Source organism: Perna viridis, chromosome 6 (assembly GCF_037379345.1).
Source record: "Perna viridis isolate PV_CMFRI_1.1 ecotype Kerala chromosome 6, ASM3737934v1, whole genome shotgun sequence".
Lineage (NCBI taxonomy): Eukaryota > Metazoa > Mollusca > Bivalvia > Mytilida > Mytilidae > Perna > Perna viridis.
Genome location: NC_142450.1, coordinates 26760785 through 26774532, shown reverse-complemented (window position 1 = coordinate 26774532; position 13748 = coordinate 26760785). Strand labels below are relative to the sequence as shown.

The window sequence follows — 13748 nt, the reverse complement described above, 5'->3', positions numbered from 1 at the left end:
CAAAATGTTAAAAAATGATGACTTAAATAACCCTTAATCTTATGCAGTGTCATATCTATGCATTAAAAGACACATGAAAGTGTCATGTGCATGATGAAATAGGGCACAATATTTTGAATAAAGTACTTCAAATAAACATACCTTAAATTTTCAAACTCTTCAGTAAGTTGGAATCTGGTATTGAAGTATGAAGCCTCTCCCAGTAGTGCCTCCTGTGGCCAGTCACACATCCAATCTATGGCACAGCCACTCAGTAAACCTGGGAACTCCCTATAATATAAACCATTGTCATTGTAGAACAGGGGTATATGTTCACCTTTCTAAAAGGGGGGGGGGGGTAACTGGTCCAATAAATAAGGTTAAAGAGATGAGATAGAGAACCAGTAAAAAGTTTCTTTTTTTCAGCAGACAATAAAATAGAACTGTATTTAACAGTGAACTGAAGTTTTGAATTTTGGCTGAACAACATTTCTTACACTTAGTATGCATTTAGATTGTTCTGTTATAATAATTAAATCTGACATCCACAGTAGAGTTGGAAATATTCGATAAGATCAAAGTTGTGATAACATAAATGATTCTTTTTTTTTTTTCACTTTCTGGAACTCTCCCAGTGTACTCTATGATTTTATCAATGGAATACCTTATCATTTACATTAAAATTTTGCAATACATTATGAATTCTATGTTTAATTGTTTATCATGATTATATTATATAGCAGTGATTTTACCAAATTTTCCCAGTGTAAAAATTTACGATAATTCACACTGTGAAATAAATTCAGTAATTTCACTCTCGCATTTTCTCCCAGTAATATCAATCTGCTGTTCACGAAATTTAAAATTCATGTTGAAAATAGCAAAAAATAATGGAGGAAATCTATATAATAAATAGGATAATCAATTGGTTATTGTGAATAACCAAAATATAATCACATGAGCCAAGAACGCATTAAGATATAACTTGTTTTTTTTTGTTGATTTTGGTCAAAATTAGGCGGTTCGACTTAAAATCCACATCCACTTAAAGTCCAGAAAATACGGTACTGCATGCTCATGAAATCATTTCATTCTTCAGCCCTTATAAGCATACTTTGGTTATCACTTTTTCCGACTAATTATCCAATTATTACTTGTGAGCTGTTCCTAGAAGTTGGTGTCCTGGCTGTAGGCAGAGTATGATATGTAAGTTACTCTTTACTCTGGCAACAAAGAATTTCATTGGGTCAACAGACATACTGGGGAATTCCCTCTTCATAGCTGGTGCTATAGCCTGCAATTAGTAAATGTAAATATACAACTTATCAATATATATCACTAATAATAAACATATTTTAAAATAATCATCAAAAGAATGCATTCTATCAAGGAAAATCTCAGTGAAATACAACATCTTAGATTTAACTAGAAAAACTGCGTGCAATGCTCACTAACATCCTAGATTTAACTACAAAAACTGTGTGAAATGCTCACTAACTTCATACGCCCACTTGCCCATTTAGATCAAATTCTAAAATAAAATGAGTAATGGATTCTGTGAGAGTTTCTTTTAATTCCATTCAGTGGTATAAGAGGAGTAACGATAAGAAATGGATCCCCCATTTGCCAATATTAATAAATGATGAAGTTCGTGATTTGCTACATGAAACCTCCAAATTGATTAGGATCGAATTCTAAAATAAAAGGTGTACAATGGGAACATGTTATAAAGGTTCTGTGAAAATTTCATTCAATTCAATTCAGTGGTGTGGGAAGAGTAACAGAAAAGAGATGGATCCCTCTAGTGTAACGGAAGGAAGGATAATTCCTTTTGAGAGACACCAGTTAAGTTGCTCCTGTCTCATAAATGGTTGTACACAGGAGATAATATAAAAATGAGAGATTAGCAAAGGTGAACACTTCATAATGGTAAAAAATCATGACATAAAGACATATACACCAGACAAACAAACCAATGTAGATAAGATGACAAAGCTAAATGAGATTTTTTTTCTTTGTATTAACATGTACCACTGGTAGATTGTTATAACAGACCTGAAGTAATCCCTCAATTTCATCATTAGTAAACAGATGAGGAACCTCTCCACTGATCAGCAAACTGTTTATAGCATCAAGGTAAACTGGGTCTTGTAAATCTCTGGCAGTGAAAAGAACAGTGAGAATCTTATTCTCAGCTCCACTGAGTCTGACAGCTGATCTGAGTCCATCAAAAAAGTTACTTTGTTTGGAAGAGTCCATTTTATGAATAGGGATGTCAGCTACATGTAGGGCTAGTCTACACAGAGTAGTTAGATGAGCTCCAACTGCTCCAATAAGCAATAGATTTCCACTGGAATAAAATATAGACAATTAAATTTATAGAGATGAGCACCTGAAACCATTTTGTTTTTTTTCAATGTGTATGAGACATGTTTACAACAGTTTTGTAGGAAAAATCCATGTTTAACAAAGTGTTGTTTTTTTTTTTTTTGCAAGATGAACTTATTTTAGACAATTTCTCTCTCCTTCAATTATTCAAAATAAATTACCTTTACCATGGTACTTCTATATAATGCAAATCTAAATCAAAACAAGAATAAATTAATGTACAAGGTTTTAAGGCTTTGTATTGTATATTTGTGTAAATAAAACTGTCATCTAATAACATTCTAGAATTAACAAGGAACAACTGGCAAAATTATGTAGTAAATGAAAGAATCATAACAATAAAATCCAGACCTGAAAATGCCAAAATCTTCTAAAAAGTGGAAGAAAATCTTCCTTGTTATATATGTATTACCTACATCATACTGTTCTAATTGTAATTAAAGAAGTTAATAAAAGTTTAAGGGTAAGTATTTGTAAGAATTAGGCAAAATGGGAAAAACTGAAACATGCAAGTCAAAACCCCACCTACCTGACAATAAAATATCACTCATCAATACTTTCTCTATTTGGAAAGACCCTTATTTTATCTCTGCATCATTGGATTTGCTTGTAGATTTTTCAATAGAATCTTAGAAAAATGAGGTTTTGACAAAGTTATCTGCCCTTAAAATGTTTATTTACAGTGCATTTCAATGAAATTAAATCTCAATACAGCAACATGATATGGAAAATCTTGTTTTTTCCCCCTTGATTCTGATCGTGCAAATTGTCAAATTACACTATCAAAATGATGGGTTTTTTCATACCATGTTTCACCCACTGCCTAATTCTTACAAGAACTGATACTTAAGATTTCAACCATACCCATGATGGAAGCTGAGAATTCTGTGCATCCTGACCACATGATCAATGATGAAATCTGAAAGCATGATGTTCAGTGGGATATTACCAAACTCCTCATTATATCTTGTCAGATGTGTGTTCAGACAACTATGGACATCTCTTAAGTTTTCTATTGGTTGTAATATAATCTGAAATAAGAAAAAACATGAATTTTTATTTTCAAAAACAAAGAAAACATCAAGATCAATATTTTAGCCTTTTTATAAATCCAAGTTATTTACATCTTTACAAATGTGTTCATAAAAGGTCATTTCAAACAAGAATTTGGCTCTTTCTGTCATAGAAGTTATTTCTTCACCTTTCAAATGGCCTATAACATGCCTGCTACATTCAGGCAATCAATAACCTAAACAACTTATATACAGATGAAGTTGACTAAGTGCATCATTGTAACTTGAAAACCATGAAAATGTTTTGTCTTATTTCCCTAAAATTTGATACTGCCAATACATATTTATATGTTAGTATCACGCAGAACAAAAATTTAAATGACCCTTGACATTTCATGCTATAAGACAAGCCTCAAAGAAATGCCAAATCCATTCCATTATATGTTGTACTGTGACATACCTTGACATTTTTACCACCTACAGAGGTGACGGGTCTCTGGTAAAGTCTGGCATCAGTTGGGAAGGTTACAAAGTGATTCATCAATGGGTCCTTTACCTCAGGGAAATTCTAAAACAATTGTAACATTTTAATATTCAGTTGGAGTTAAATCAACAAATTATTTGTCAAAAATTATAAGTCTTTTTTTTTTTATTTATAAACTTTACTATAAATCTGAAAAAATACTATAGTGTTCTTTTTTACTGTGACTAATTTGAATGAGTGTTTAGACATTTTTTGTAATTTAATTAGCAATATAAATATAATAGTAATGGTAATTGTTTTCTATGCTACCAATACTAGAGTTGTCTTCAGGTTAAATATAATTACAACACTTTGTGAATCAAATGATAGTTACTGTCAATGTACTATTGTTTGCGGGACATCAATTTTTGTGGTTTTCGTGGTAGACAAAGCCACAAAATTTGGTTCCCAAAGAAAAGGAGAATCCCATTGATGTGTATAGCCACAAATTTAAGACTTCATGAACTTCTGTTTCTTTCCTAATCCACGAAAACTGGTATCCAGGAATTAAAGTACTTTCACAGTATATATATTTATTTCTTAGTCTTGATTTATAACAAACAGAATACAAATTATATAACAACATTAAAGGTACCATCTAAACACCAACTATAAAAAAAATGTGAAATAATTTATTTCTTTACCTCAGCCAGTATTTCATTGATAGTCTGATCAAACCAGTTTAGGTCTGATGTTCTAGCAATTCTGTCCCTCATAATCCTCGTCATTTCATGTTTCCATAGTGATATAACAGGAACCAAGGTCTCATCAGCTCTGCTTTCCTCGGGCAGTCTCTTCAAACACTGTTATAAAGATAAAAAAAAAAAAATTATCATAACATTTTAAATCATAAATCAAACCCATAAACTCAAGACATAGTTAAAAGGAGTAGTCAAAAGGAAAGTCGGTATCACAAATAGCAATATCAGGGTAAAAACCAGAAAGTTTGAAGCCTAAAAAAATGGTCCTGACTTGGTACAGGCATAGAAATAGTGGGTTTTAATAATCTCCCAAATGCTTAATACAAGTATAAGTTCAAAATTTTACACAGATATGATGAGAAACATTATATTTTAGATTCTACCAAGTCATGTTCAATGCAATCAAGTCTGTCAATTATTTATTCAGTGACATTTTCATTACCTGGAAGCAAGTAGTAACATCTTTGAGTGTATAGAAGTAATGTTTACGTCCTGGCATGGGTGTAGATTTAAGGACATCCTGAACAGCTGACAACAGATCACAGGATGCCTTAACTAGATGGTTGTGTAGTTCTATATCTAAACCTGGTCCATCTCCATCTGTCATGTTCAGCTATAATATATAAAAGACCAGGATTAAATTTTCTGAAAGAGAAACATTACTTTTTCTACCTTTTTACTGTTTTATGTGTCAAATTTAAACGACACAAATTTGCAATTATAAACAGTGCTGGTAGCTAATCCTTTATGAGTCAATAATTTGATTAGATTTGTTAAAAGCTTTCTGATTAGTTGGTTCTCTATGAGCAAACCAGGTTATTTTGTATAACCTGGCTGTCATTAATATTGATTGGTTCACACTTGGAGATTCAAAAAATCCAGAACAAAATAACTTTCGATTATGAATCAATTATTGATATTTGGACTATTATCTGTAAAAAATTAAATTATAAGAAACCTTCCCTGTTATAAGGGTAAACTGCCCCAAACCAGGTTAATACATATAACCTGTTAAAAAAAGTAGAAACATTCCTTACCTAATTAAAAGATCAATTTATATTGATCAATAAGACCAAAAAGACCAACGTTTTCATTTTTTTATATAAATATTTACTTACATCCAGAATACCATGGACAATGTTCTTCAATGATTCACCCTCTGGTGCTGTTAAATGGAACACTGCAAAGTGTCTCTGTTAAAAAAAAAGTCAAAAACATACAGAAAATTGTTTTACTTTAATCTAGATATAACTTTTTAAACAGAAATTCTAAAAAAAAAAAAAAAACAGTATAAAAACACAATTACTGAACTAAAGGGGACAGGTTTTCTATTAAAACAAGAAATCTGTGAGCCAAAACCCATAGGGCAGAGTTTAACAAGAAATCTGTGAGCCAAAACGAAGCCCACATGGCAAGAAACCTGAGTAAAGAAACTTTAAACTAGTGTCATCCCTACCAGGAATCTTTCTGAAAGCTTGGTACTGGATACCCCAGGGTTATCACTCATTGACATGGCAGCTATCACATTAAACCCTTCTATTGTCTTCCATTCAAATGGTTTCTCCAGTGTGCACAGTGTCTTGTCATCCAGTAACTGTCTGAGGAGCTGTAAAAAAAAAATCTATGCCTAGATTAAAAGTGATTATGACCAAACAAATAGTAAAATTCATATAATGTCAATTCATGACACCAAGAATTGTAAAAAAAAGCTAACACACAAGCCTACAAAGAAAAATATGATAGAGAAATGAACTGAAAAGTTGAAAATCAATATACTGAAATCAACTTAGAATTGTGAAATTTCATCAGATAACTAAGCTCATAGCAAGTACCAAGTGACAGCATTGAAAACATTTATTTTCCAAAATTTCTTGTCCTCACAAAATTATTTATAACTTGTTTTGCATTCTTTCCAAACATCATTGGTGAGGATAAAAATAACACATTACCTCATTACACCTTTGTACACTGTAATGGTCAGGCAGTGGTAGATTGACATCATCTATAAACACCTTCAACTTCTTGTTCTCTTTAGCTCCATATACAAAACCTGAAATATTTAAAGGATCATTTATCCCCATGACCAATTTCTAGTAAAGTTTTTTTTTCTCCCAAACAATTTTGCTTTATTTCCCAAGATGAAGTTTTGGCCTCTTAATCATTGAAATGACTATATTAGTTTTATTTCGTGGAGATGCTATGAAAGTAAAATATTTTTTTTTGTTCTTAAAGGAGTATTTAGCGACTAATCTTGCTAATCATCCCAAGCACAAAATAAACCTGGCATTGCAAAAACAGGCCAGGGTTTCATAAAATCTTAAAATCCTAGACTTTTTCCTCAAATCTTCAATTTCAAGTGATGTGATTGGTCAAAATTGGAGTTGAGGAAGGATTTGAGAAAAATCTCAAGTTCAGATTTTTTTTATGAAACCATGCCCAGTAAAGCGGACACAGTATATTACAGCAGGGCTGAGTGTTAACGGCATTACCTTGTCTGTGATAGATGTTAGAGTCAATGAAATTCTGTAGCTGTTGTGCACTGGACGCTCCAGAGAATACTAACTTCTTACAAACAGATATCTGGGGATCTGTAAACATACAAGTATATCATTTAAATATAAATAGTTGACATGGTATAAAAACTGATTCAAGGACTGCCCTTCTTCTTCAATTAGCTGAAGCAAAAATGACCTTAAACATTTCTACAAGCTAAGCTTACTTTATCATGTTTAAAGCAATATTCTGAAAATGATCAGCTTCTTATGTTACCTAACTGACAATTACAGTGTAAAGTTAACTATTATATCATTTCCTTTTGAAAATCCTCCATCTAAAAACACTGAAAACTTCTTCAATCAGTTGTCAAATTTGATTTTAATATACAGTTAAAATACAACAAGTTTGAAAAAACCATCACAAATTTTGAACATATCATATCAACAAAAAACAACAATACATACCACCCAATCTAGCATTACATAGATATATGTTTTACATCCATTACATAGATACATGCTTGATATCATATTCAAAATAAAAAACCTGTAGCAGGTGTTTAATTATGATATTTTGTTTTCCATTACTATGTCCACGCTACATATTTTTGATACATAAATATCTGAGTTACAATTCAGTTGTATACTTCATAAACTGTTTGTTGCTGGTTTTATTAATAACTTTTTGCAACATTTCAGGGGTAAAAATTAGGAAATACAACCTGGTAGCCCAGACCATATTTTTGCTCAATATTTTCTATATGTTTAACTAAATTTTACCCAAAAGTTTGGTAGCCCAGCTCAAAATTTAGTAGCCATGGGCTAATGGGCAAATGCTAATTTTTATCCCTGCATTTCTTACTTTCAATTTTGCCATGCATTCAGTTTATAAAAAATGATGTTTTGTTTGCAAGATATGAAAAATTTCTATTGGGTATTTTTCCAGTCAGCTGATTTTAATGTTATGTTAGCAATTTATTTGTTTATTTCAACTGATATTTTGTTTGCAAGATGTTACAGTTAAGTTCTTTTCATAGATTTGTATGTATTATTTGTTGTTTGTTTTTTTTATACAAATTAATTTTCTTTTTCATTTAAAATGCAAAATCATAATTTAATAGCATCTGTATCTGTTCACTGGCATACAGAATTATCAACTCTGGCATTAACTAAAATTCAAAACAGATTTTACCAGAAGAAGATTTGTAATGCTGCAACCGTTCTAGAAAATAAAACCATGCACACACAAAAGTTATAAAGACAATAACCAAAAACATCAGAGAGACAAAGTAAACAAGCAGGATTAAATTTAAATTGAATGCAAACCGATTTACTCTCATCTCATTCCTACTTCCAAAAAAGGGTTTGAATATTGCCAATTCAGAAAATTTTGCGAAGTTTCTATTGTTTCAAAAAAATGCCACAGACAGCCCAATCAAATTAGGAGGGCACAATTTAACTTAACAAATTATACCTTATCATTGAGGGTCAAATCATAAACCACTTGGCGATACTCCAATAACAAATGATTCAATTAAAGAAAAGAATAAATCCTTTAGCCAAGTCATTTAACATCCTATTTTAATTTATTACTGAAACAATATAGCTAGGCTACTATGCAAAAACTTAAAATATGGAATGATTTACAATTACTGATGTGTGATTTTTCTTAAAACATGAAAATTAATAATGAAATTTGGCTTTTGTGAGAAAATTCTGAAATTTTAATTAATACAATAATTTCTGAATTTACAATAATCTTTTAGCAGTTCAACAAGGCATGCCTTGCGCCATGATGTGACTAGTGAAAACTTGTAAAAAAATTAAAATTCAGCCTATTCTTTTCTTCAAATTTAGAACTCAATTCCATACACTGAACATAACTTTTCCCTATTAATTTCTTAAACATGTACTTGACTAAAACAAACATTCCACCATATTTCTCTTCCTATATTTGATGCATTTGAAAATTTGAAACTTTCATAAATTATTTAATTGTTTAATTAGCAGAAACTTTTATAAAAAATGTTACAAATCTGACGTCAAAAAGATGGTGTTTAGCAATATTGCATATACAATGTATCAAACAAACTCTCAGTATATAAGACATCTCAAGCAAACAGAGGAAAAACTTAGATGCATAAAAAATTTGGACAGCAAATTGTACATAAAAGAATTATAAAGCAGATGACGATGAAATAAGTAAAATCCACACAACTGAAAAACGCTTGCTTGACCTCAAAACAATTCTACCTAACATTGATATAAATCAAAAGAAGTAGGAATGAAAACAAGTAAATATCTCTTTAGAAATGACTACAAATCTAAACTTACTGTTTTTACTTAGCAACATGAGTTGTTTCCCTTTTTCTATTAGAAGGTAAATTATTGAATGTTAAAATAACTGCAACATCTCAATATATGAATAGTGATATCAATTAAAAAACAGCTAAAAAGTACATTTACTGTCACAAGAATTTTTTTTTGGTGGGGGGTGGGGGGTGGGGGTGCTGTTCATCTTTCTATAACAAAGACAAAAAATTTTTTTTTCAACGAAAGTAATTATTTTTGGTCAACTTAAAAGGTTTACCTGTAACGAAAATTCAAGAATTAAATGTAAATGAGTAATCAGCAATATGTGAATAGGTGAATAAAAAGCACTGAAGAAATTAGGACTGTTGCTGAGGATCATTTAAATGAGTCATGATACTATATTTTGGACCAGAAAGAAATTCGCACGAACCACACATTGTGATATACTTATGTATTTCCAAATTGCCAGGGAAGCAACTTCAGTTTAATCAAGTGATTGTTTCAATACAAAATCAATTGAATGATATCAGTGGAGTATGATAATTAGAGCTTTGTTGATAAGACTATGTCAGTGACTATCATACATAAGCTTTAAATGGTCTATAATGCACATGCAGTTAAATTTGTTGAATTAAAGTATTTTAGGAGAACACTGTTCCAGAGCTAATCAAATGAAGAGTTTGCAAGAAGCAATTTAAGTTATCAGGATATTTATATCAACCCAGTAGGATAATGAACATTTTCAAGTGTAAATTTCTAAAATTTAATTTAATTTAACACTACAATTTTGCTAATTTTGAGTTAAATATCAAGAAAATTTAATTTCAATGAATAATGATTTTTAATGACTCAATGATATTTTCCAAACTTCAGTTACCAGTATCAACTGTTGCAAAACAACAGTCACAAAAAACTGAATAGCAGTTTTTAAGTTACCTGAAAGTCTCCTCAAACCCCTCAATTGATTATTTCTGAGCATAACATGCATGCAAAAATGCTGGACAGTTTAACTTTATAAGTGTCAGCTGAAATGGGGGGTGAATGAACTATCGCCAAAAAGCAAATAAAAAATGGTAAGGTAGGCCAATTATGATCTGCTGATCAGTTTATGAATTTGAAAGTGGAGGAAAATGTACAAATTTATTTGGAAAATTGGTAATTGTTCAAAACCTGAAGAGTCTTCAAAAAGGAAAACAATGTATCTTAGCAAAAAGAAAGTACAAGTATATCTTGTACATAATATGTGACCATTGAAAATGGTACAAAATGTATAATTTTTACCTTGCAGATCCATGAAATCATTGATAAGAGTTGTCTTCCCAGATCCATGAGGTCCAACCAACAATACATTGAGTCCTGAGGCCGAGGCAAAGTCTATCAAGATCTTGGTCCTTATCTGTGAACATGAAAATTAATAGTGCAATAAAGTTCTTATATAAGACATGTTTTCCCCCATCTTCATGTTTATAAAAAAAAGTAACAGATGAGCTGCATATGTTGACATTGTACATAGTTATGATGTAAGTTTTTTTTTTTCAAGCCAATCAAAATATTGAAGATGTAAGAAATTTTAATTGCATGACAGCTAAACTGACAGTATATCATTACAAGGATACACTAACTGAACATTATGAATTGAATATTTTTTAGACTTTTCCAATGTCTCTTAATACTCACAGTGTTGATTGAGTCAACAAACACTTCTCCAAGCATGTCCTGCTGATCAGAGTAAACAGATTCATTCACTTTAGATGACCATGGGTCCCAGTCTCCTGACTCATCAACATAGTAGTCAAATACACAGATCTGCCTGTCATCATCTGGTAATCTATTAACAAAAGGAGACAAGAAAGAGTAATTGAGGGAACTAAAATTCTAGCAGAAATCAGAAGAATGTAATCCAGGGACAAAGACCAGACATGGAAAACAGACATAAACAATAAAGAACATAGAGTAACTAAAATTATACATACAAATTAACAACAGTAAATGAGCAACTCAGACTCCACTTACATAGCAATGAAATACACAGACCTGCCAGTCATCATCTGGTAACCTAGTAACGAAAGGAGATGACACAGCAATCAAATACACAGATCTACCTGTCATCATCTGGTAACCTAGTAACAAAAGGAGACAACACAGTAATCAAATACACAGATCTACCTGTCATCATCTGGTCACCTAGTAACAACAGGAGACGACATTGCAATCAAATACACAGATCTACCTGTGATCATCTGGTAACCTAGTAACAACAGGAGACGACATTGCAATCAAATACACAGATCTACCTGTGATCATCTGGTAACCTAGTAACAACAGGAGACGACATTGCAATCAAATACACAGATCTACCTGTGATCATCTGGTAACCTAGTAACAACAGGAGACGACATTGCAATCAAATACACAGATCTACCTGTGATCATCTGGTAACCTAGTAACAAAAGGAGATGACACAGCAACCAAATACACAGATCTACCTGTGATCATCTGGTAACCTAGTAACAAAAGGAGACAACACAGTAATCAAATACACAGATCTACCTGTCATCATCTGGTAACCTAGTAACAAAAGGAGACAACACAGCAATCAAATACACAGATCTACCTGTCATCATCTGGTAACCTAGTAACAACAGGAGACGACATTGCAATCAAATACACAGATCTACCTGTCATCATCTGGTAACCTAGTAACAACAGGAGACGACATTGCAATCAAATACACAGATCTACCTGTGATCATCTGGTAACCTAGTAACAATAGGAGACGACATTGCAATCAAATACACAGATCTACCTGTCATCATCTGGTAACCTAGTAACAACAGGAGACAAGATAACAATCAAATAAATATCTTTATGCTGAAATTTTAATAATTTAAACATCTTTTTGAAAGCAAGTTATGAGTTTTGGTTTAAAAAGTACCAAAAATATAAAAATGGTGCTTACGTGTTGGAAAGTGTCTTCAACTTGTCACTGAAAACTCTTCTGTCATGACTGTCTAGTAGTCCACCAAAAGTCCAGATCAAACAAAATAAAAATAGTCTTTCAACATGATCCTCACTGGTCTCACGATTATCGGCCAACATGGCTGACAACAGCCCAAGACACGACTTGAACAATCCAACCAAAGACAACTTCACAAGAGGTCTGAAATTAAAACAGAAAAAAATATTTACCAATCCAATTGAGAATAACTTCACAAGTGGTCTGAAAATAATACCCAACAAAATTATGTCAAAAATTGTCAAACAAGGTTACCTAAAATAGCTGCAAAACACATTTTTTAAAATATATCTCTCCAAACTAATTAAATTAGTCAATATGTTATAAAAAATGCTCTGTTTTGGTCCCTTTTGCTCCAATATGGTTCAGGCCACAATGTACCTTGTGTTAAGACTCAATATTAAATGATTCAATTAGATCAAGGTATTAAAACAGAACGTTAATGGATGACAGTGAATGGAAACTATGACACTAGACAACATCACCATATCATTTCACTACCCATATATTTCTGTGGTGGTATGGAAAGGCGTGAGTTGAATTAGGTACCATTGTAATATATATGTATATACTTACTTCGCCTCATGCAGTACAAACTGAGAAATAGGATCAAGCGTCTTCTGGAAAGCTCTTTGCAGGACCTAGATAACAGAAAATAGATATATGATTTTACGCATGAATATAGTTTTCTTTGCTTTTAAAATGTAAACCGTCCTCAATCAACTTAATATCACCACAAAAACGGACATTATTCATTAATATTTAACTTTATCAAGGTGTAACTATTAGTTTCATCATGCATACAGAAATTAAGTGCCTACATAGAATTCTGTGCTCAGCCAGAAGCAATTAACAGTTCATGCCACTTATAAAAGTGTCTGATGGTGAGTCACACACTAAAGGAAAACTGTGTCAAGCCATGCAGATGGGAGTCATTTGTGCATTCACATGCAGAGATTTTGATACCATACATGAATTAGTGCAAAAAAAATAACATATCCTTGTAAAAAAAAATTGAAATCAAGGTTAAATGTATAGTTTAAAAAAAAATCCCAACATAATAAGTTTTCTGGTAGGTTCCAAAATGACCAGCTATTTCCATGCTGATCTTTTTCCATATACCTATTGGGTATGATAACATATAGAAAGTGAAGTCATCATTTCAAAAACATAACATCAGGTTTATACATAGTTAAGGATTTTTTTGGTGGGATAGGGGAAGGAGTTTGGAAAGAAATACTTTCTGTAAAAAAAAAGATGAGAAAAAAGTGAAAATGGCCACTACCAGTAGATAATAAGGTTTTGATAAATCAAAACAAA

At 31.7% G+C, this 13748-nt stretch overlaps 1 protein-coding gene across 1 annotated transcript in view; it reads right to left on the bottom strand.

Moving 5' to 3' along the window:
* LOC148614290 (uncharacterized) overlaps nucleotides 1-13748 on the bottom strand; it is a 91656-nt gene that overhangs the window by 30919 nt on the left and 46989 nt on the right. The window contains exons 53-68 of the mRNA XM_088588342.1: nucleotides 13005-13069; nucleotides 12372-12572; nucleotides 11090-11240; nucleotides 10694-10808; nucleotides 9434-9469; nucleotides 7094-7192; nucleotides 6554-6654; nucleotides 6061-6210; nucleotides 5723-5797; nucleotides 5047-5217; nucleotides 4548-4706; nucleotides 3841-3948; nucleotides 3232-3398; nucleotides 2035-2329; nucleotides 1134-1273; nucleotides 142-270 (exon numbers count right to left, since the gene is read on the bottom strand). Coding sequence (XP_088444468.1) covers nucleotides 142-270; nucleotides 1134-1273; nucleotides 2035-2329; nucleotides 3232-3398; nucleotides 3841-3948; nucleotides 4548-4706; nucleotides 5047-5217; nucleotides 5723-5797; nucleotides 6061-6210; nucleotides 6554-6654; nucleotides 7094-7192; nucleotides 9434-9469; nucleotides 10694-10808; nucleotides 11090-11240; nucleotides 12372-12572; nucleotides 13005-13069 — 2162 coding nt within the window. The remainder of the gene's footprint in view (nucleotides 1-141; nucleotides 271-1133; nucleotides 1274-2034; nucleotides 2330-3231; nucleotides 3399-3840; nucleotides 3949-4547; nucleotides 4707-5046; nucleotides 5218-5722; nucleotides 5798-6060; nucleotides 6211-6553; nucleotides 6655-7093; nucleotides 7193-9433; nucleotides 9470-10693; nucleotides 10809-11089; nucleotides 11241-12371; nucleotides 12573-13004; nucleotides 13070-13748) is intronic.